Consider the following 22,583-nt stretch of genomic DNA (forward strand, 5'->3'; position numbering starts at 1 on the left):
TTCAGCGAAAGGTATGTTGATATGAAGTTTCTTGAACACCTCCAGAAACTTAGCAAACTGCTTATCTAACTTTTGCTTCTACAACCTCTTAGGAAGATGAGGTGAATAATAGACATGTTTCTCCCCTGTATTACCCTTAGGAGGAGTCTGTTCCACAGTTTTCTTCCTTGGTTCCACTTCTGCTTCCTTCTGCACATCTTCTTCAGCCACATCTTCAGATTCTGGAACTTGAGATTTTTCGGGGTGTGCAACCTTCCCATGCCTCAATGTAATTGTCTTAACCTGCTCTTTTGCTTCCTTCTTGCCTGGAACTTCTGTGTCACTAGGGAGTGTACCAGGTTGTCCATTTAGCAAGGCATTGGCAATCTGCCCAATTTGATTCTTCAAGGTTTTGATGAAAACTGCTTGACTCTTGCACATGAGCCTCAACTCCTCTAATTCAGATTTTTCATTAGATTGTTACAGTTGGAGTTGTTGTCTTGGTGCATATTGCGGTTTTTAAAAACCAGGAGGGTTGTATTGCTTTGCTGCATACTGCTGATAAGGCTGTTGTACCGCATTCTGAGTGTTGCTCCAGCTGAAGTTAGGATGATTGCGGTTGTTGGGATGATAGGTGGCTGGAACTGGTTGTTACGACCTATGGAAGTTGCTCACGAACTGAGCTGATTCACTAGAAATAGCACACTGCTCCGCCTCATGCGCACCAGCACAAAGCTCACAAATACTAGTGATCTGATTAACTCCATAATTGGCCAAAGAATCCACCTTCATCGTCAAAGCCTTAAGCTGAGCAGATATAACAGTAGCTGCATCTACCTTCAGAATTCCTGCTACCTTGCCTTGAGTTAGTCTCTGAGAAGGGTTCTGGTATTCATTGGCAACCATCAGTTCAATCAAATCATAAGCTTCATAGTAGATCTTAGCCCATAAGGCTCCACCTGATGCTGCATCAAGAATGGGTCTAGAAGTCACACCCAAACCATTATAAAAGCAGTTTATAATCATCCAGTCAGGCATCCCATGACGAGGACACTTTTTAAGCATCTCCTTATAACGATCCCAAGCTTCACATAAAGACTCTCCCGATTGCTGCGCAAATTGAGTAAGAGCATTTCTGATTACAGTTGTCTTCGCCATAGGGAATAATTTAGTAAGAAACTTCTGAGCAAGATCTTCCCATTTGGTGATAGAGCCTGGTGGTAGAGAATGCAACCAACACTTCCCACAGCGAGAATGGGAAAAGCCTTAGCTTTATAGCATCTTCAGACACGCTATTGAATTTGAAAGTGTCGCATATCTCGATGAAATCTCTAATATGCATGTTAGGATCTTCCGTCGGAGAACCCCCAAACTGGACTGAGTTCTGCACCATCTGAATCGTGCTAGCCTTGATTTCAAAAGTTTTGGACGCGATGGCTGGTCTGATAATGCTAGACTGAATATCATTGATCTTTGGTTGAGAGTAATTCATCAAAGCCTTTCGATTCGCTTCTGGTTCTCCCATTACAATAAGAGTTTCTTCTTCAACTTTCTCCTCTTCTACAAGAACTTCTTCTTTTACTAAAACTTCTTCCTCCGCTTTATCCAGTATTCTCTTTCGAGATTGAGAACGCGTTAGCATAAACGCTCTCTAGATTACCTGAAAAAGCAACAAGAAAATAAGTAAGTAAAATATCTGAGTCAGTGAACTTTAACGACCACTGATGTCAAGCACATAAACTAAAAATTAACACCGAGTCCCCGGCAGCGGCGCCAAAAACTTGTTAGGGCGAAAACACGCGCTAAAATAACACGCAAGTATACGCGTTCGCAAGTAGTATAAGATATAAATCAGATTCGTTCCCACAAAGACTGGTTTAGGTTAACTTCAATTTATGCACTTATGCAACAATGATATGGCTATCGTTCAATGCTAAGACAAATAACAATTTGGGTTTTGATTAACTAAGAGATTATACTAACTAAATTTAGCTAAAAGAATAAGAGGGTTGAATTACTTATACGAGACAAGCATGAGATTCTAACTTTATTAAATACTTCATTCAAGTCATTGTTCTTCACCTTAACAAGCAATGATGATGAGAACTAATCAGATAACATGAAACTAGTAAACACCAACTTTCGTTGTACGCATACCCTACTACCAGACATCCATAAAAGAGATAAAAGCTGAATAGGCACCAATTATATTGAGACCGTATATGTCTATGAAATATGACAATATAACGGTTTAATGCGCAAGTTATCTATCGTAATTATATAGGGCAAGTAAAATGGTTAAAATTACCTACGAATGATGCATAACAAATACATGAACCTATGCTAGCATGACACGTTCTAAACCCCTATATTCACTTTCGCTTCAATAGAGATTAACACGCTATCTTATAAGTTCGCGACACTTATAAGACGAACAAGCACAACCAATACTAGGATATCATACAATCACCATACACTAAGATATCAAAACAAATTAACTATTGAAATTCATAAGTAAATCCGCTAGAATCCCACGATAACGATTAGTTCATAATCGAACTCATCATCACCGTGGGTTCCGATGAAAGCATGTTATAATAAACTAAGTCTTTAATAACTGAATAAATAATCAAAGTACGTAATCAAGAGTAATAGGTTCAACAAACAAGAAAACAGGCATCCAAGATTACAACTCAATCAAAGAATCACAAGTAAAAACAAGCTTTTCTTCTTCTTCGTTGTAATTGTACTCCTAGGTCTTCTCGCCGTCTTCTCCTTAGTCTCCGTTATGAAAAACGTCTTTAAGATGTCTTTAAATACTAGCCCAAAACAATCCAGAAGTCCAGCAGATCAAAATTCTAGTAGCAACAGGATTCTGAAAAGCCGATCTGGCACGGCCGCGCGCTACCCCAGCGTTGGCGCGCTAACAAACTGTAAACCGGGCGCGACCCCTCTATACTTGGGTGCGACCTCCCTGTGTCTCTGGAAAAAAATATTTTCTTTGCTTTCTTTTGCTGGTTTCTTCGCGCAATCGTCCGAGGCACATTCCATACGCTCTTCCAAGCATACAAATATTGTAAAACCCTTCCTGCTTCCGACTATGCCCTGAAATGCAAAACACTACAAAAACACATCAAATACACAAACAACTCGAGTACAAAACACCAATTCGAGCCTTTATAAAGCGTTCTAAGTGGATATAAATGCCACTTAACAATATATCACACAAACATAAAGATAAGAGTATGTACCTCTTACTTAGTGACGATTCTTAGTTGATTAGAGCAAGCATGATCAGAGCAGTTGTTTAGGGTATCTTCAATCGACTAGAGGGGTTAGGGTTTTTTAATTCTTTAATTCTTAAGTCGATCGAGTAATTTGTAATTTATACCCGTCATATTTTTTTTATCTATGAAATTAAATTTGTTTTCTTTTCTGTGTGTCAAGCCACATATGAATCATTCAGCTGCCATGCAATATACAAGTTATTAACGTTACGTTTTTCGTCTGGTCATATAGTCAAACTAACGGTTCTGTCATCATTCAGTACTACAATGGTACGGTTGAGACCCTGTTAACTGTAATGAAATTATTGATATATTAACTCCACTTCAATGAATACTTTAATATTTAACCCTCGAAAGAATGGAGAGTTCTCCTCGTTTAAGTCGCACCAGTTTATAGTTCCTTGCAACATTGCGGAAGATGAAATAGAGGTAACACAATATTTACGAATCAGAAGATATGCTATCCCTCAGTTTAACAGTCTTTTCTCATGATATAACCGTCAAAACTTGATATAAATGGTTGTACGGGTTGCAAAATCGCGTTCTTGTAAATGAATTTTATAAAATTCGTAAAAATGTATAGTTTTTTATAGGGTAAAAATATATAATTCTTTTGTATATTTGAAATGATGGCTCATTTTTCATGAATACAGTGAAAAATGGGGTGAAATTGTAGACATGATTTGGTGTGAAGTCAAAAAATAGAGTGCACTACAATAAAAGGCAAAAAAAAAAGGTCCAAAACTTGAGCAAACAAAAAGCAAACGTGGCCGGGGCTTCCCTCGTCACATCTTTGCCTTAAAACTAACTTTTTTATCCTTTTCAAACCACCTCTCTCTCTCCATAATTCATTCTATTTCTCTCGTCTCTCTCCAGAAAAAGTCCTCTCTCTACAATATTATAGCATATACATATCCTTTTTTTAAGAAAGTATATATCGTCATCTTCTTCTGGACATATACTATTACATCACATCATCTTTGTAATAATCATAAATATATCCAACAAAAACAAAACGCCAGTTATATCGTTATCATTTCATCTCTTCATTTCCATATTTTTTCACCTCCTTCTTTTGGTTATAAATAATCTTGCTTTGTATATATTGATATAAACCACAGCGAAGCGATCTCACTGTTAAAAGGTAAATTTGATATCGTGATCGTCGTTCATTATATATGATCAATCGCAATCGCAGATCTTTATGATCATCATTTACTACTGCATACATGATCATTCTCATTTTGTTATAATTTTGAAATTATGTATTGGAATATATAATTATAAATGTGTGTTTGTTTATTGATGCTTTTGTTTTATGTTTGATGAATTTGTAGGAATTATTGAGTATATGTTGATGTTGTTATGCTGCATTTCATTTGTTGTACATTGAAAATTCGAATTCGATGGCCTTGCAACATTTGATTCGTAGATATTGTGTTTGTATTTAAAATTTTGTAGTGTGAAACTTGTCTTGTTTTATTTTGCAAGCATATCAGTAATGCAATATTCATGCTCCCTGAAATTTACTTTCGAATTTTGAAAAATATATAAAGAGTAGACAAACCTTCCACCTGTATGAAGTTTTTTCGTGTAATTTTATCAATATATATCATTCTTGTATAACCTAGGGCGATCTATAACACCATTCTTAATTTTGATAGTTTTAATCAAGTTTCGATCAACTTGTTCTTGAGTGGCATCAATACTATAGAGAATAATTTTAACTACAAGAAAGAGAGAGAGAGTTAGACTGCAGTGGTTGACATGATATATTCTTGCGTCCTCCCATAAGAGCTTCCAATGGTATCTCAAGACTATAAAATTTAATTGTGCCAACAGCAAGTGTTTGCACAAATGAGCATGAACTTGAATACAAGGACCTTGTCAATTTTTATTATGTGGAGCTTACTTTCTGAATTGAAATTAAAAGAATGTTCTTTCAACTACATTGGATCGATAAGTTTGTATTCATCTACGTATGTTTAGATTTAATGATATATATCGGTGTATATTTTTATAATTTCAACAATCGCTTCCTTAATATATCTGTAGTTACTTGTTCAGAATTTCTGCAACTTGGAAGTCTGAAAGGTTTTCTCTCCTTTTCTTTTTGGAAGTGACATCAATAAGAGCAGAATATACACAATGTCTAGCACAACAAAAGGTTTGGAACCTGCATTTCAGGGTTCAGGGCAGAAACCGTATCCTTAATTAATTGTCTAAAAAAAGCCTATGTTGATAACAATATTGTTCTTGTTATAGGTTAGCATATCTGTAAATCACTTTTTGTCAATGCAAATATGAAATATCCACTGATGTATATTGATGTTGTTATTTTAATGTAATTCCTGCATTTTCGATTCCTCTTTAATGTTGTTTTGTACTTAACTTTTACTATTAGAGGAACTGAGATTTGGAGAATTGAGAATTTTCTGCCAGTAGCATTGCCCAAATCTGATTACGGACGATTTTATTCAGGGGATTCATATATCGTCTTGCAGGTTATAATGCCCTTGATGCAGTCTTCTTATATTTTCTTGGTCTTGGAACTAATTGAAATTACACTACATGCTCCATATTCTTGTATCTTTGCAGACAAGTCCGGGTAGGGGAGGTGCTTATTTGTATGACATACACTTCTGGCTTGGAAAAGATACAAGCCAGGTACCATTTTAATTTTTATCCATTTCTTTAGAATTTTAGTCCTTTACTACTAGCTGGAAATTTGCTCACTAGATATATTAAATAATTATAGGATGAAGCTGGAACAGCAGCTATAAAGACTGTAGAGCTTGATGCAATTCTTGGTGGGCATGCAGTGCAACACAGAGAACTCCAAGGTCATGAGTCAGATAAATTTTTATCATACTTCAAACCATGTATTCTACCACTAGAAGGTGGTGTTGCATCAGGATTTAAGAAACCTGAAGAGGAAGAGTTTGAAACAAGATTATACGTCTGTAAAGGAAAACGAGCTGTTAGATTGAAGCAGGTGTGACTTGAGCAGCACATGATAAAAGTCATGCCTATGTAACCGAGTTTGTTTGGAGTATGATATGTTTATTTTCTTATCCAGGTCCCCTTTTCTCGGTCTTCATTAAATCATGATGATGTCTTCATACTGGACACACAAGATAAAATTTTTCAATTTAATGGCGCAAACTCTAATATTCAGGAAAGAGCCAAAGCATTAGAAGTGATTCAGTTTTTAAAAGAAAAGTATCACGAGGGGAAGTGTGATGTCGCAATTGTTGGTATGAGTTTGACATTAATGTTTCTCTTTTTCATTATCAAGCATAATCAGGTCTTATGATCTGAAATTTGATTATCTTAGTTTCTATTTGTTACTCTTTAACTCATTCTTTACTTTAGAATTCTGGATCTAAACCAACATTTATAACTTAAATATTTGTGCTACACTTGTACCCCAGATGATGGAAATCTAAAAGCTGAGTCAGATTCTGGTGAATTCTGGGTCATACTTGGCGGCTTCGCTCCAATTGGTAAACGAGTTCCTAGTGAAGATGATGTTATTCCTGAGAGGACAACTCCCAAGCTGTATAGGTAGTTTTGTTTTCAAGTATCAGTCAACTTTTTAATTTAATGTTAATTACTTTCTTATTATGTTGAAGGACTAAGGAGTTGGACATTAAAGTTATTATGGTTAAGATTGTAAGATATTTGTCAATATCCGGCCTCCATTAAAAATTTCATTCCACCATGAACTCTTGTATTTGTCCCATTCCCAACATATTTGACAAATTGTTGCGCAGGAATTTAGTAGAGGTTTTTAACATATGTAAAAAATTGCTTTTTTATTGTGGGCTTGTACTTTATACAAACAAGGTTGGTGTCTAGACATGGTGCCCTTATATCTTATAGGATTTCCTGGAGATGACGCACTAGGATAATGGTTTGCGGTTTGGGATACACCGTGCTTAAGGTTGGTCGGGGGTCTAGAGGTGGTCTCGGGTTGGTTTAGGCCATTTTGTGTTCGTTAATACTTTGCAGTTACAAACCTAGTTATTTTTACTATAATTGTGAGGATAGTGCTTTATTGCCCACATTCAATATGTTTTATTATGACGATTTTTTGTGCCTTCTTAGTTTATTTAGTTATTTCAAATGACATTTTGCAAATTTTAAGTTTTAAGTATTTTGTTGTCGCACAGCCGGGGTCTTCATGAATACAGTCTCTAGACTCTAGCCCTTGGAGTAGGGGTAAAGTCCACTTATGTTTTACCCTTGGTGTGATTGGTTTGGGTTGGTTTGATATAAGCCAGGCCATGTTCAGTTATTTTATTTGATTGTGTATTAATCCCTCATACATAGATTTTTTTGTTGTTGATTGTATGGTCGGAGGCATTGAATCCTCTATTCATTTTTGTTGCAGCATTGTTGGTGGTCAAGTCAATGTTGTAGCTGGTGAACTGTCCAAATCTTTTTTAGAAAATAAGAAATGCTTTCTATTAGATTGTGGTGCCGAAGTATTTGTGTGGATTGGTCGGCTAACAAAAGTAGAAGATAGAAAAGCTGCTATTAAATCTGCTGAGGTAGTTTTATAATTCGGATCGCCATTAAAATGATGCTAGAATGATTCCAAACATTAAATATTTCATTTCCATTTTTTTACTAGCAATTGTGTGTTATTATCATGACAGGACTATATCGCTAGTCAAAATAGACCAAAGTCAACATATGTAGCGCGTCTCATTCAAGGACACGAGACAAATGTATTCAAGGCCAAATTTGATTCGTGGGCTTCAAGCTCAGCACCCTCTGCTCCTGAGGAAGGTAGAGGAAAAGTAGCAGGTAGATACTCATACAATTAATTATGAAAATTATAAACAATTGTGGAACTTTAAAAATGAATTTGACCATGAAATTCTTTGAATACTTGTAGCTTTTCTTAAGAAACAAGGCGTTGCTGTAAAAGGGGCGTCAAAGAGTGCTCCAGTTAAGAGTGCTCCTGTTAATGAAGTCCCACCTTTGCTTGAAGGAGGTGGAAAAACCGAGGTTAGCTAATAAGACATTATGGTGCAGACATGCAGTTAGCACTTTAAGGGTTTATATATAGAACAAGCAATAAGATACCCGACAATGGTTTTAATACTTGTTAAGTTAAGCCTTTGGTTAAAAAGGCCTAGTAAAAAAACTTAACATGATGAGCTATCTATATGGGAATAAGTTAAAAAAAAATGATCATGTTAAAGCCAATCAGAGCTTCAAATGAGTTCTCTGTTTTAATTAAATTAAACAACTTAATGGAGGTTGGTTCATTACAGTTACATTTCAGGCAATCAGGCATGAATTTTTAGGCGATAAAAAAAATCCAGTTTCAAATGTGTTGTGCGTATCTTGAGTTCAAAAACTATATTCATTTATGGACCTCCGTAAAAGCTAGCTTATCTATCCATTAAGATTATGTAGGGAAAATGGTTGGTTTGTCTAAATAAATAATACAGATTCCATAAATGTTAATAGCACAACTACATGGAACCATGAATTTAAATATATTAATACATTTCAGCCGCTGCATAGAAATAAAGACAAAAAATTTCCGTTTATATGTTTGTGCACATCTATTTACAAAGCCTAATAACTGACAGAAGGATTTTGCACACTAAACTTAAAATATTGACTTTTTATATCTTAAAATCAGATTAACTACACACACGTCAACACCTTTGCAATTTGCTATCTTATATCTTTCATTATGGTTTAACTTATATATATAAATAATTTCTATCAAATATTTACTGAGACCTGTTAGCTATTTTTATTACCTTGTCGGGTATGTATATGTATTTTATATAGATATATAACCTCAGGTAATTTACAAAAATTCCACCCTTTTTTAATATTACAAAACATAATAACCTCAGGTAATTTTCCTCAGGTTGACCTCATGGGCTCTTTTCTCATATATATTATTCACATGTCAAAAAAGAATGTTACAAGCGTGAATCATTAAATTTTCAGGTGTGGCACATTAATGGAAGTGCTAAAAATCCGGTGCTAGAAGAAGACATTGGCAAATTTTATAGTGGAGATTGCTACATAGTTCTTTACATTTATCATAATCACCATCACGACAAAAGAGAAGATTATTACTTATGCTACTGGATTGGGAAGGATAGTGTCGAGGTAATTTGTTTTGTCCATTGTTTTCAGTTGCAATTAATATAGTTAAAAATCAGGAAAGATATGGAATGCATAAAGAAAGCACAATATTAAAAGACAATTCCTAGGTGGATGTACGCATGTGTCTATTATGTAAGGAATCAAGGACTATCTATGGCATTCTCACCCTCGTACTTTTGTTTTGGTCAATATTGATCACTGTTTAAATGAGGAGATACGAGGTTATAGTTTGATGTGTTCTTGCACCACAATATACTAACACAGACCGGTTAGAATTAGCATATTCTCTATCATTATTTTTATTATAGTAATTTAATTCATATTAAGCAACCTTATGGTTTCCGAATTAAATATTACACGACATAACAAATACTTATAAAGTAATCAGCACTTGGCATTTTGCTTTTAGCCGTACTTTTACCATGCTAGTGTCGTTTCTTAGATCTTTTTTTCTAGGTATTCAACTATATTCTCTATAGTGATTAGGTTATATAAATATATAATTTTAGTAAAGACGTTAATATTCTGAAAGTTCAGGAAGACCAAAAGAATGCAGCTCAATTAATTGGCACAATGTCCAAATCATTGAAGGGACGGCCTGTGCAGGTAGTTTGTCTACTACTATGATGAGCCGCTATTATGATGAGCATAATGAAAAGAAAAGTATGTAATTAATTCTTTCGCAGGGTCGTATATATCAAGGGAAAGAACCGCCGCAGTTCATTTCCATCTTTCAACATATAGTGGTACTTAAGGTACATTGATAAGATCTTGATATTAATATATTAAACTTTAATGTGATGATGCTTATGTCCAGATTATTGTATGATTGTATTATTACAACGTTTTAGTCACTTTCTAACTCTCACTAAGACTTCATTTACGTAATTTCATATTTCCTAGGGAGGAATAAGTCCTGGCTACAAAAGTTATATTGCAGAGAAAGGTCTGAATGATGAAACTTACAGTGTTGATTGTGTTGCACTGCTTCAAATATTGGGAACCGCTGTGCATCAGAATAAAATTGTGCAAGTTGACGCAGTATGTTTTTATAAATGAATTTCTTAAGTCACTTGGTTTTGTTTAATGGCAGTGTCCCTAAAACTCTGTATTTTATGTTTACTCTGTCATATCTAACAAGACTATATTTACATAATTGCATGATATTTATCTAGGACACTCAAGTGTTTTTTGTATGTGTGATTTTCTTAACTCAGGTGGCCACCTCCCTGAACACTAATCATTGTTTTATTCTGCAATCTGGATCTACTATGTCCGTTTGGAAAGGAAGTCATAGTACCGTAGAGCAGCAACAGCTAGCCATCAAAGTTGCAAACTTTTTGAAGGTATACCCATAGGAATGATTATAACCTGGTTATGACATGTACTTAGAACATGATTTATTTATCCCTATGAACATGATTTCTGATGTAACTAGTTATATTCTACGGTATATACATTTTCAAAAAGCAAGTTTAGACTTGCAATACTATGATGACAAACTGGCAAAAAACTAGAATTCAAGTAAAAACTAGGTAATAGCTCTGATTAATCAAATTGTTTTTTTATCCTTCGGGGTAAGTGTCGGGTTTTTGGAAACTTCAAAAATTATGTAGGTATTACTTAATGTCAATTCTATGAGTTGTAAAAATATATTATCACCATGGTGGGCCACTTGACAGTAATGTGTGAAGTGAAACATGGAAGCTTTTTAAAAATGTATCAATATTAGTTTTGAATATATTTGTGTAGTTTATAGCTTAATCATCCTTCAATCTATTTTGCTTGTAAACCTGCTGATTGAAATCTGAGATACTTTGCAACTAGAATAGAAGAAAGTATTAAGCTTTGCAGATTTGTGATAATAAAATTGTTTTCAAAGGCCAAAAAAAGTTATATTATTTCCTTTTTTTCTACATTTAGCATGGTGCAGATGTGAAACACGCTAAAGAAGGAACTGAAAACTCATCTTTTTGGTCTGCTCTCGGAGGAAGACTAAGTTACAACAATGAAAAAGTGTCTTTGGAAAACAGCCGGGATCCCCACTTATTCACATTCTCAGTTAATGAAGGTGGTTTTTTCTTTTACAGTTAACTTATCTGAGAAAATAACTTTTATTCATTTATTGCATGGATTTTCAGAACACCAATTTTAACTTTTTTACATATCTGAAAGCTTGATTTTTATACAAAGCTAATACCCCTTTAACTACTTTTTAACTGACTATTCCTGCTGCCATGGACTTTCCCAGGAAAAATTGAGGTAAGAGTTATTTGTCTGATTGCACTCCATGATATATAAGTTAAACTCTCTCGTGTCGGCATTTATTGTTTCTATGTACTATATTCGACAGGTCCAGGAAGTCTACAATTTTTCTCAAGATGACTTGTTGACGGAGGATGTTATGATACTCGATTCACATGCTGAGGTGTTTGTCTGGGTTGGTCAGCATGCGGATTCAACAGAAAAACAGAACTCGCTTCAAAACGGTCAGGTATTACTTGATTGATTTAAGCTTTGCAGAGAGTTGCTCTTTAATCTGTACTTGCATAAGTCATCAAAGCTCATTGCAGAAATACATTGATATGGCTGTATCTCTGGATGAGTTGTCCCCACATGTGCCATTGTACAAAGTCACTGAAGGAAATGAACCATGCTTCTTCACAACGCTCTTTTCATGGGATCCTTCTAAAGCTAATGTATGTCTTGCAAATTAGACACTTTTGTTTTTCATTCTTGTGAATTGATTGCTTGTGTATAGTTAAATCTTTATTTCTAATAATAATGATGAGCTTGAAAACGATTATAAGGGAACCAATGCTAACTTATTTCAAATCACAGACAAAAAAATAAAGAAAAAAAATGAAAAATGACTTGAAGTTGATGGAATTGCGTTGTTTGTGGCTTCAGCCTTGCGACCCATATATTTTGAGAGCTTAAATAGACTAAGTTCACTTAATCAATCAATCTTAAGTTCCAATCTCCTTATTAGGCAAATGAGCAGTGACTAAGCTTAAGTTGTCTGTTGAGGAAATTATCCATGTAGCTAGTGCACTGGTGTACGTGAGCACAATGTTAAACAATTTTGCATTTAACTCTGACTAACTGATTGAAATAAAATCCCCCCCCCTAATTCATTTTAAGTAATCCTAGCTCCGTTTTGCAGTATGTGTTAAATTATAAGGAAATAATGGGGAAAGGGAAGTAGAAATTGGATTTGAACAATTTTCATTGACGATGTTTTAGCCGTATATGTTGTTGAGGTTTTCAAAACAGGTTCTTCCTTCAGCAAAAGAGAACTTTTGCCTCAATTTTACTGTATCAGAAGCTCTCTTTTTAAATGTCCTATCTCTTCATCGATAGCATCATGAAATGCAATTGATCATGTTGCCATATAGCAAGTCAATTAAGAAAGGTTCTTTGCATACAGTAAATATACTTTTAATGTTTTTGAATTTCATTGTGATTTTTTATGTTATTATATTATGCTAGATGCATATCTCTTTTATAGTGATTCTTATCTATCTTGTATTATCTTGCCTTCCTTTATCCCCTGGATGCAAAAAAAAAAGACTCATGGAAATTCATTCCAAAAGAAAGCTATGCTACTCTTTGGGACTAGTCATGTTGCAGAGGTAAACACATAACTAAACCTCCATAAAATATGCATGGGATATGTTTTAATTTATGGAATTTCAGAAGCAGGTGATCACTATCTATCATTTTGTAATATGTCCTCTTTAATAATCTAGTATAGTGTATCATTGCAAGTCCGATCTATAGTATAGTGTATCATTGCAAGTCCTTAAATTACTTATTAGGCAGAAGCATAGTTTGATTGGTATGTCCTGGTATGCCCTATAGTACCAAACTAGTTTACTAAGTACCAAACTAGTTTACTAAGCCGCGCTTTGCAACGGCCTTCTAAGATAATGTTCCGTTTTTTTTTGTATTTCTTAGCTGATCTTGGTCATTGTTGGTCATTCTGAAATTATGAATAATAAATAAATATAATAAATAAAAAAATTTAAAAAGTCATTCTCTCACTAAACATGTTTACACCAATAAGTCGCTCTCATTATTCACAAATCTAATATCATAAAATTATATTATTTATTAGTCACTAACTAGGAAGCACCGACACTCCAAAAAGGCTGTCGTATGTGTGTCGGACACGGCCGTGTGTCGGATATAGCTGACACGGCGACTCGGCACCGACACGGCTGAGATGGCGTGTCGACAAAAAAAGGGGACCGACACGCGACCGACCCGGGTTCAACATGGCCCCCCGACTCGGTCCATTTAAAAAAACCCAAAATCATCTTAAAATCCCTAATTTCATGTCTCTCTGCCTTTTATAACATCCCTCTTTATCTTTCATCACAGATGCCTATATATTTACAATCAGATATATACATACATCTATATATATATGTAATACATATATCTCTATAGATCTCTCTTGTTGTTTGAAGGAAAACTGTTCTTTTTACACAAGATGATCATTTCAATATATTTGAATGAAAATGTAGAATAGATCTTACAGTAGTTTATCACTTATTATTAGTAGTTTATCACTTATTATTATTATGAAAGAAACTCTATTATTATTATGAATGAAGTTGTTCAATATTTGACATGTACAAATCTCATATTTTTTATATTTTTATTACTTTGTTTGCCGTGTCCCGTATCCATGACACGTTGATAATCGACGAATCCTCGTGTGTAGTGTCTCTTGTCGCCGTATCAGTGTCGGTGCTTCCTAGATCACTAATGAATGTAATATTTTTTTTCTATTTAATAGTATAAAAATTTGAGAAAATTACATAAACAGATTGAAACGATATGAGAGGTGCCACCTCATTGCCCCCGTCTTCTACTTTACATAAGTAATATAATGATATAATGATTATAAAAAATATTGAGAAAACATATTTATAGATACTTGTCTTTCGTCTTTGTAATATTTCATTGGCTAAAAATTATAGGAAAATATAATATAGTAAGTTATTTTTAGAAAAAAAAGGAGAAACGGTTATATATAAAGAAATTTAGGAGGATATCGAGATGGTAAGTTGATTTCAAGAGAAAGAATGAGTTTAGGAGAATATTATGATGGTAATTTGATTTCATAAATCTTAATGGAAGATCTTGTAGAAATTTTAGGAGAAAATTAAAAATGAAGATAAATATTTATAGATACTTGCCTTTGTAATATTTCATACGCTAAAAATTAAAAGATTTCTTTTTTAGAAAAATATAACATAGTAAGTTGATTCTAGGAGATTGAGAAAAATGGTATTGAAAAAGAAATTTAGGATAATATAAACATGGTAAGTTTATTTAAAGAGATAGTAGAAGTTTTAAGAGAATATTATGATAGTGGGTTGATTTCAAAAATCTTAATGGAAAATATTGTAAAACTTTTAGGAGAATATTATGAAAGATGATAATATATTTAGCAGAATGTAAGGTAATTGTTGTTTTTGATATTTATTAACTCAAAAAATTCAGAAAACTAGAAAAATAGAATGAGACTATTTTAGAGGCGCCACCAAAACGCCCTTGTTTTCTCCTTTATATAATTACTAGTCGATAAAGTCGCGCTGCGCAGTGAGCCTAAAAAGTATTTTTTTTAAGATTTCATATAACGATTATTTAAGAAAAATATGAACCATAATAAAAAATAATTATTATTTATAATTATTTCTCATTATGTATCATGCTTTGTTAGGCCGACACATGTTATAATATACATAATAAAACAAAAATGATACCAATTTATATTACGTCTTCTTAAGTCGATAATAATCTCTTATTTGGGCTTTAGTGCAAAAATTATTTATCTAGTCCAGAAATGCTTGTTCCTGATCGATCGGCTTATGAAGCCAAGTTAATTATGATGTTTTGTTAGGCTGGCGCCTATTGAAATAGAAAAAGACAAATTTTAATATGAACTAATATTATAGTGAAGATAAAAAGTTAGTTTGAGCCGCTCTCCCCTCAAACACAATACTAATAAAAATTAGTATGATTTAGATAAAAGATAGTTTGAGCTGCTCTTCCGTCAAACACAATACTAATAAAAAATTATTAAAATTTAGATAAAAATTTAGTTGGATCCGCCTTCCCGTCAAACACAATACTAATAAAAAATTATTATAATTTATACAAAATTAGTTTGATCCGCTCTCCCGTCAAACACAATACTAATAGAAAATTAGTATAATTTAGATAAATTTAGTTTGAGCTGATTTAGATAAAATTTACTTTGAATTGTCGTCCCGTCAAATACAATACTAATAAAAAATATTTTAATTTAGATATTGAAATAATAAACTTATGCGAACCCTTAAAAATTAAGAGTATTGTGCCGAATATCTTTATATACACTGGAGAGCCGACGGTCTACAAAATTAAAAAAAAGCATTATGGTAAACAATATTAAAGATTTGTACATGGATGGTCTATCGACCCCTTTTAACTCCCACAACCATGGGTCCTTTCTGGATGAGAATTGTTTAAATATCATACATCTTCGAAGAATCTTCATTTATATATATTTGTTATTTATTGTTTTCCTATTTCGAATATGTTAATAGCAACTTATTTTTCATTTCTATTTCGAATAAGTTAAAATAAGTTTTAATTATTATAAGTCTTTTCCATTTCGAATATGTTCGTAGCAATTTATGTTTCTTTTATAATTTGAATAAGTTAAAATAAGTTTTTATTATTATAGGTCTTTCCTTACCTATTTAGGACCTAAAGTAGGAAATCTGATTATGAATATTTATTTCCTAATTATAATTAAATTTCGAGAAAGTGAAATTTCGTAGTTGACTTTTTGACTCAGTTGATTAAAATTTACTATAACAATAACATCGAAAACTTATCGATGGTTCAGCAAAGACAAATCTCCAACCAGAAAATGCATAAACATAATGAGCCTGACCAAAAAAAACATAACAAAATCTTTCGGTCTTTGTCTCATATACTTACTGACGACAGTTAAAATATCAAGAAAAAAGAACTCCTAAAAAGATAAAGAAAAAAACATCAATACTAATATAAAAGAGTGTGACACAGTGTAATATCTTAAATTGTAAATATTCGACGTGAAGAACTTATATGTATTTATAATATATTTGAAGAGTTTACTTTGTTTGGTTTTTCTATTTCGAATTTAAAATCTCTTACCAATTCTGAAGTATTTAAAATTGAATATACCAAAAGTGTGATATTACTAATACAGTTTAAATCCTGCATGAAAACATCAAGCTGAAAATATCAAAATTTATAGTCTGATATTGGTCTAATAAAATTTGAAAGAATTCTTAAAAGTTTGGAGGAAAAAAATTGAATGTCAGTGTTTCACACAGCAACGACTCAAAATTTGCAACATGACTCATTTGTTGTGTTATAAGAAAATTAGTCGGACTCTTTTAATACGTTCCATGGCCTTGTATACAAACCATCAAAAGACATGCATGTAAAGCTTCAAAAAAAGACATGCATGTAGGCGCTACAAAAATAAAAAGGATTAGTCACATTGGCTTGTGGATCTATGCGTAACCTTTTTTATATATTTCAAATATGTTGAATAATTTATTCGTAGGTCTCCTCTATAAATTCAAATTCTTCTTGACTATAAATATAAATTATATTTTAAACTCGAATCATTCTTTTTTATAAATTCGGACACTTATTTTACTTTTAGTATGTTCTTTTATCCAACCTAAATTTTTTTTTATTTTGTTTTTAAAAAAAATAGGGGTTAAAGAAGAAAATTTTGTTTTTTATATTTAAAAGAGTGGAGGTCTAGGAAAAAAGATAAATACGAATCGAGCTAAATAATATTTAAAAATATAAACGAAAAAATATTAACGAAAATTTGTGTATAACACAGGATTGAAGCTAGTATGGACTAAAACTAAGGACCAAAAGACTCTTGTACATAGTCAATAGATTGCCCAAACTTTAATACTAATAATAAATTATTTTAATAGTAGAATAAAGTACTAATCTGCCAAGTTTTTGCGCTTTTGCCTTTTCTTTCGAGTAATTTTCGGGGGATATTTTTTGAGTTGGTATTCTCGTCATAAGAAAAGAAAGCACATATTGATATTTTACGTTAATATAAACCAAACTATTCTAGCTTAAAAAATATAGTAAAAAGAGCATCATAACTTATTGCATATCCTTGTTTACAGTATATTCTAGCTTAAAAAATATAGTAAAATATAGCCATCTGATTGATCTCGTATGTACTTATCATAGTGATTTAAGAAACTAAATAATAATTTTTGGCTTATTTACATATCTTTTCCATTTCAACTCAATAAGATTTAATTAAATTTTTTTGTTCAAATGCTAATGATTAATAAGTTAGAGGTTATGAGATTTCTTTGTAATAATAGCAACAACTTAACCATGAATATAATAACATTTTTAGAATATATTTTATATTATTTTTTTATTGTAACATATAAATTAGTATTATTAAATTATTCTAATATATGTTTCAATTCTAGATATCATCATTTTTGTACATCTCATACAAAAAAATATAAAAAAAATACCAAGTGGACAAAATAAGTACATTTTGAATATAGTTTTTAATCATAAATTGTAATAATGCATTTTTAAATAATTTAATTTATAGACATCCCAAATATATTTAGACAAATAAATACAATTAAATGAACTAACCTTCAAAATTATAATTTTGTTTACAACCGTACACATTAGGAAGTGTAAATAAATGTCTCATTATCTATTTTTTTTAAACTTATCAAAAAATTATGTATAAGAAATATACAGAAAAACACCAATGTCTTAATTATATAGATAGCAAAATACACAACATACTTTGTATTGTAAAAATTTTGTAGAGTTAATTTCATTATTTTCTTTTAAATACAATTATTGAATTATTGATATCGAAAGCTTTAAAATTTAATCAAATAAAATTTATATATTTAATTAACAAATTGCATGTACTAGTACACTTGATGGTTGGCATTGAATAAAGTGTCACTATTTGAGAACTTAATGGTTGGCATTGAATAAGTGTTAATGATTTGAGAAAGAAATGTGATCAGACTTTATGATAGGGTCATAACTGATACTTGCTCCGTCCCAATTTATCTGTCCAGTTTGACTTTTACACATAATTTAAGGTGCATTGACCGCATAGTTCGTTGATTATTTTTCAAATTTTCTTTTTGTGAATAAAAATATAAGATTTGAATATTTATTCACAAAAAAAAAATTTGAAAGATAATTGACGGAGCTATGCGGTCAATGTACCTTAAACTACGTGCAAAAGTCAAACTGGACAGATAAATTGGGACGGAGGGAGTATTATTATACTAATCCAATATATATAAACTATAATGGAAACACAAGTGAAACATGCATTTGATTGTTTATATCCTAAAACTTTTCCCCATTAAGGAAAAAACAAAGTTCTATGTTGGGAGGGCATAATGTTCCCTACCCACATACAACTTTCTTTTCTTCTTAACCGGGAAAGGTTTTAGACACAAATAAAAATATTATGCCCTCTCAACATAATATTTTTATGTGCGCTTCAATGCTTATGATCTTGCCAGAAGTAAGAGATAATAAGAAATTTGATTCCTCTTATTATTTCAAAATTAGGATAAATCAAATGAGACAAATGAAGGAGGACAAACTCAAAGAGCTTCCGCAATGGCCGCTTTGAATTCTGCATTTAGTTCATCTTCTGGGACAAGTCATGCTACCGAGGTAAACACTAAACTAAATCTCCATTAAATGCACATAATATACTTTAAGAACTCAATCTATGGAATTTCAGAAGCAGCAGATCATTATCATTTTTTTATATGCGGCTTTTTCTAGCAGTTCCTGATCAAGTATATTTATATCATTCTAAATTTTCATACATAACGGTTGGTACAGAACAAGTTCAATTAATTTGAGGAAGTAATGTGATTCAACTCTGTCACAGTCATAATTGATATCATCAATAATTTAATATAGGGTTTGTCTAGTGTGTGCCCATGCTAAGCACTATAAGTTTAGAGTGTTTTGATTGGTGTAGTTGTTGTGAATGTAGGGGTCCATCATTATTAAAAAGTGTTGGTCAATCAAAACAAGCCAAAATTATAGAAGTTTGTGCTTATTGTGTGCCCAGAGAAAAACTGTTTAATATATTTCCAATATATAGAAAATAACAGAAACAAGGATACTACACTGGGGAATATGCATTACTTGTTTATATCTTAAAACATTTTCCCGGTAAAGAAGAAAGCATTATACTGGTGCGCTGTTGTTTTTATGCCGCCTTATTGCTAATGTTCTTGCACGAAGTAATGAGATAACTTAATGTTTGATCACCCATATTATTGCAAAATTAGGATAAATCAAAGGTTACGAATGGAGGAGGACATACTCAAAGAGCTGCAGCTTTGGCTGCTTTGAACTCTGCATTTAGTTCATCACTTGGGCCTAAACGCGGTGCTTCTCTAAAGCCAGTATTAGTTAGTTCAGGATCACAAAGAGCAGCTGCAGTAGCTGCCTTGTCTTCTGTTCTTTCTGGTGAGAAGAAGGATTCGCCTCCACTTTCTTCATTCCGATCCGGTAGAAGTACGCCCACAGAACCAGTGTTCTCCGGTACTCAAAACTTTATTTCATCTGTACTTTCCTAGAAAGTAGAAGAAAGATAGAAAACTGTTAAAATTACTTAACATGATAATGGAAAGCTTTGTATCAACGAATAACCTAGCAAGAAAAACATCCACAAGCAGTTGGTGTGTTATCTTAAACGTAGTAGTACAAAAATTAAACAAATAATTAGTGGGTTATTATGAATTGTACTAGCTTAACTTTTATTACACTGAAGTTTCACAACTGTGGGAACTAATGGTGGGAGACAGTCAAGCTTTTAATTATGATTAGTTACTAGTTCCCGTACCTATATGACCTAATTTACCAATCCTGAAAAGGAACCATCGGCAGAAAAACATTTGTGGCTAATATACAGATGAGGCTAGGCAAATATTCTATGTTTATTAATGTTTCTTCATCCTGTCATTTATGTACTGTAGAAAAGAGTGAGAACTTACCTGAGGTTGAAGATTCTGTGGGAACTTCTAAAGTTGAGGAGACTGAGGTTGTTCAGCCTGCAGCAGAGAGTAATGAGGAGACGGAACCGAAAGCAGAAGCAGAGCAGGATGAGGATGGTACTGGAAGTGAAAGTGAAAGTACATTTAGTTATGACCAGCTGAAATCAAAATCTGATAACCCAGTCACTGGAATCGATTTCAAACGAAGAGAGGTTGGTTATTCAGAGAAATATGCAACTCAAGCTCTGATGTTTTCTCTTCCTCTTTCTGATTATCTCTTTCTACTTTCAGGCTTATCTCTCTGATGAGGAATTTCAAACTATATTTGGGATGTCGAAAGAAGCATTCTCAAAGTTCCCAAGGTGGAAGCAAGACATTTTAAAGAAAAAACATGATCTCTTCTAGCATTGATATCAGCTTCTCTTCCTATAATTTTTAGTGCACATTGCCTTAATTACTGCTGTTACAAGGAAAGTGTTGCAATGGTGGCCCGATTACGTCTGGTTGCCTGTGATGAATATGTCTACGTTTATTGCCAATTTCATGCCTGTTTAGAGTGTTGCCCCCAACCTGTTATGGTTGTGCGTTTGGTGTGATAGTAGGTTTTAGGTATAAGATTGGACATGCCAGTTCTTTATTGAGAAGTATCCAGGTACTTCAGATTTTATATATTTCATTTATTATTTATGTATTATTTTTCATCAAAAAGAAGATGATAAATATTGGCTCGCAAAAGGATGTGTATACATGTAATTACATTTGTAACCAGTTCAAGAATCAGAAGTAATAATAATTGTAGATTGTATCTGAGATGTTTGGTTTGAAAGAACTATTTTCTGAATATTCTGTTTGTAAAAGGTATGAAATTTATAAATGTAATAATTTTATACTACATTCTAATTTATTTTCTTGTAATGATATTGTACTAGGAGTAACTCTTAGAATGGACACATATATAGTCAGCAACAAATAATATAAAGTCAACTAAAAAGAATTTTTCAAGGGTCGTTATAACCAAAACACAATGACCAATAATGTTTGTTTCAGACTATAATTGCATAATCTTCCATCTCAAATTTCACATTAGATAATTGTAGCAAACAAGCATAACTAATCCTAATATTGTGATTTTCCTAATGTTGTGATTTAAGTAGGTCGAGTAGCAAGGAAGCAGTAAGGCATCTTCCGAGAATCCGCGAGCACGCATCTCATCTATGAGGACACCTGCAACAACGACTCTCATCCTGTCTAAGGACGCCAACCTATAATCTTATTCTTTCTGAAATCGGATGACAGTCCCACAGATTTTTACTGTTTTTAAGATGATTTCAAGCAGATTTCAGAAACAACTAAATGGCGTGTGAACAAATTAATATTTACTCATATCATTCATGCCTCTACTTGCTCTTAACAAATGACTGCAAACCTTGACTTGCTAACCCAAAAATTCCTTGTTCAACAAAACATACTACTACTACTACTACTATTTCAGAAAGTTAGGAGTTGACAATGCATAACACTGAACCATAATATATATAACCCTTCCTGACAAACTCCATGTATGATGGTGCTGTATGTTTCAACATCGGGATTCAAACCTTCACTAAAATTGAATGGACAAGAGAAAATAGGGATGAAATAATAAGATGTTATCAACAACTTGAAAATATGATAATAACATTTAGAAATAATAAACTAAGAATTCAAGGACTTAAAAGAATAATTTTATCAAGTAATATAACTGAATAATAATACAGTTTGAAAAATGTCATTAGAGAAATCAAGTGAAACACAAGATGTATATTATCAAATGGATGAATACGAAGAAGGAACATCACAAACTCTAAGTTTTAAACCAGATATATATAATCAAATCCAAAGTGAAACAGAAGAACTAACAATAAAAAAGATATTCAAAACATCATATTTTGAAAGAAATAAAGAAGTTAGATATATAGTTCAAAAACATGAAAATATAATAGACATAGATACAATAAATGGAAAAGCGAAAATAAATTTAATAACAGATGGTTTGATAAAAAGAGAACTATCT

The 22,583-nt window shown here is 32.5% G+C and overlaps 2 protein-coding genes and 1 non-coding gene across 6 annotated transcripts in view; all 3 read left to right on the forward strand.

The window, feature by feature from the left end:
• LOC141716969 (uncharacterized) overlaps positions 1-22,583 on the forward strand; it is an 89,417-nt gene that overhangs the window by 59,867 nt on the left and 6,967 nt on the right. The gene's annotated exons all lie outside the window — the stretch shown is intronic.
• Positions 1,016-1,122, forward strand: LOC141723037 (small nucleolar RNA R71). The gene has a single exon (XR_012576030.1). It is a non-coding gene; the product is annotated as a small nucleolar RNA R71 (small nucleolar RNA).
• LOC141720462 (villin-3-like) lies at positions 4,088-21,342 on the forward strand. Of its 3 annotated transcripts, none has more exons than XM_074522894.1 (24): positions 4,088-4,410; positions 5,334-5,470; positions 5,671-5,770; positions 5,865-5,933; positions 6,025-6,261; positions 6,346-6,523; positions 6,701-6,833; positions 7,663-7,822; positions 7,931-8,081; positions 8,173-8,285; positions 9,252-9,416; positions 9,951-10,019; positions 10,100-10,159; positions 10,317-10,454; positions 10,631-10,759; positions 11,337-11,484; positions 11,665-11,675; positions 11,767-11,907; positions 11,987-12,112; positions 12,986-13,048; positions 19,083-19,190; positions 19,823-20,078; positions 20,513-20,742; positions 20,822-21,342. In XM_074522894.1, the coding sequence occupies exons 2-24, from the start codon at positions 5,415-5,417 to the stop codon at positions 20,933-20,935; spliced, it is 2,955 nt and encodes a 984-aa protein (XP_074378995.1). In that variant the 5' UTR covers positions 4,088-4,410; positions 5,334-5,414; the 3' UTR covers positions 20,936-21,342. The 3 variants fall into 3 exon arrangements, with proteins under 3 accessions (XP_074378995.1, XP_074378994.1, XP_074378993.1); XM_074522893.1 differs by having other exon boundaries at positions 4,089-4,410; positions 5,322-5,470; positions 10,100-10,168; XM_074522892.1 differs by having other exon boundaries at positions 4,089-4,410; positions 10,100-10,168.

The sequence above is a fragment of the Apium graveolens genome, chromosome 4 (genome assembly GCF_009905375.1).
Source record: "Apium graveolens cultivar Ventura chromosome 4, ASM990537v1, whole genome shotgun sequence".
NCBI lineage: Eukaryota > Viridiplantae > Streptophyta > Magnoliopsida > Apiales > Apiaceae > Apium > Apium graveolens.

Coding starts and splice junctions, on each gene's coding strand:
- LOC141720462 (XM_074522893.1), top strand. CDS start 5,415: ATGTCTAGCACAACAAAAGGTTTGGAACCTGCATTTCAGGGTTCAGGG. Junction 5,471..5,670: donor CAGGGTTCAGGGCAGAAACC/GTATCCTTAATT, acceptor TTTTACTATTAG/AGGAACTGAGATTTGGAGAA. Junction 11,908..11,986: donor ACTCGCTTCAAAACGGTCAG/GTATTACTTGAT, acceptor AGCTCATTGCAG/AAATACATTGATATGGCTGT.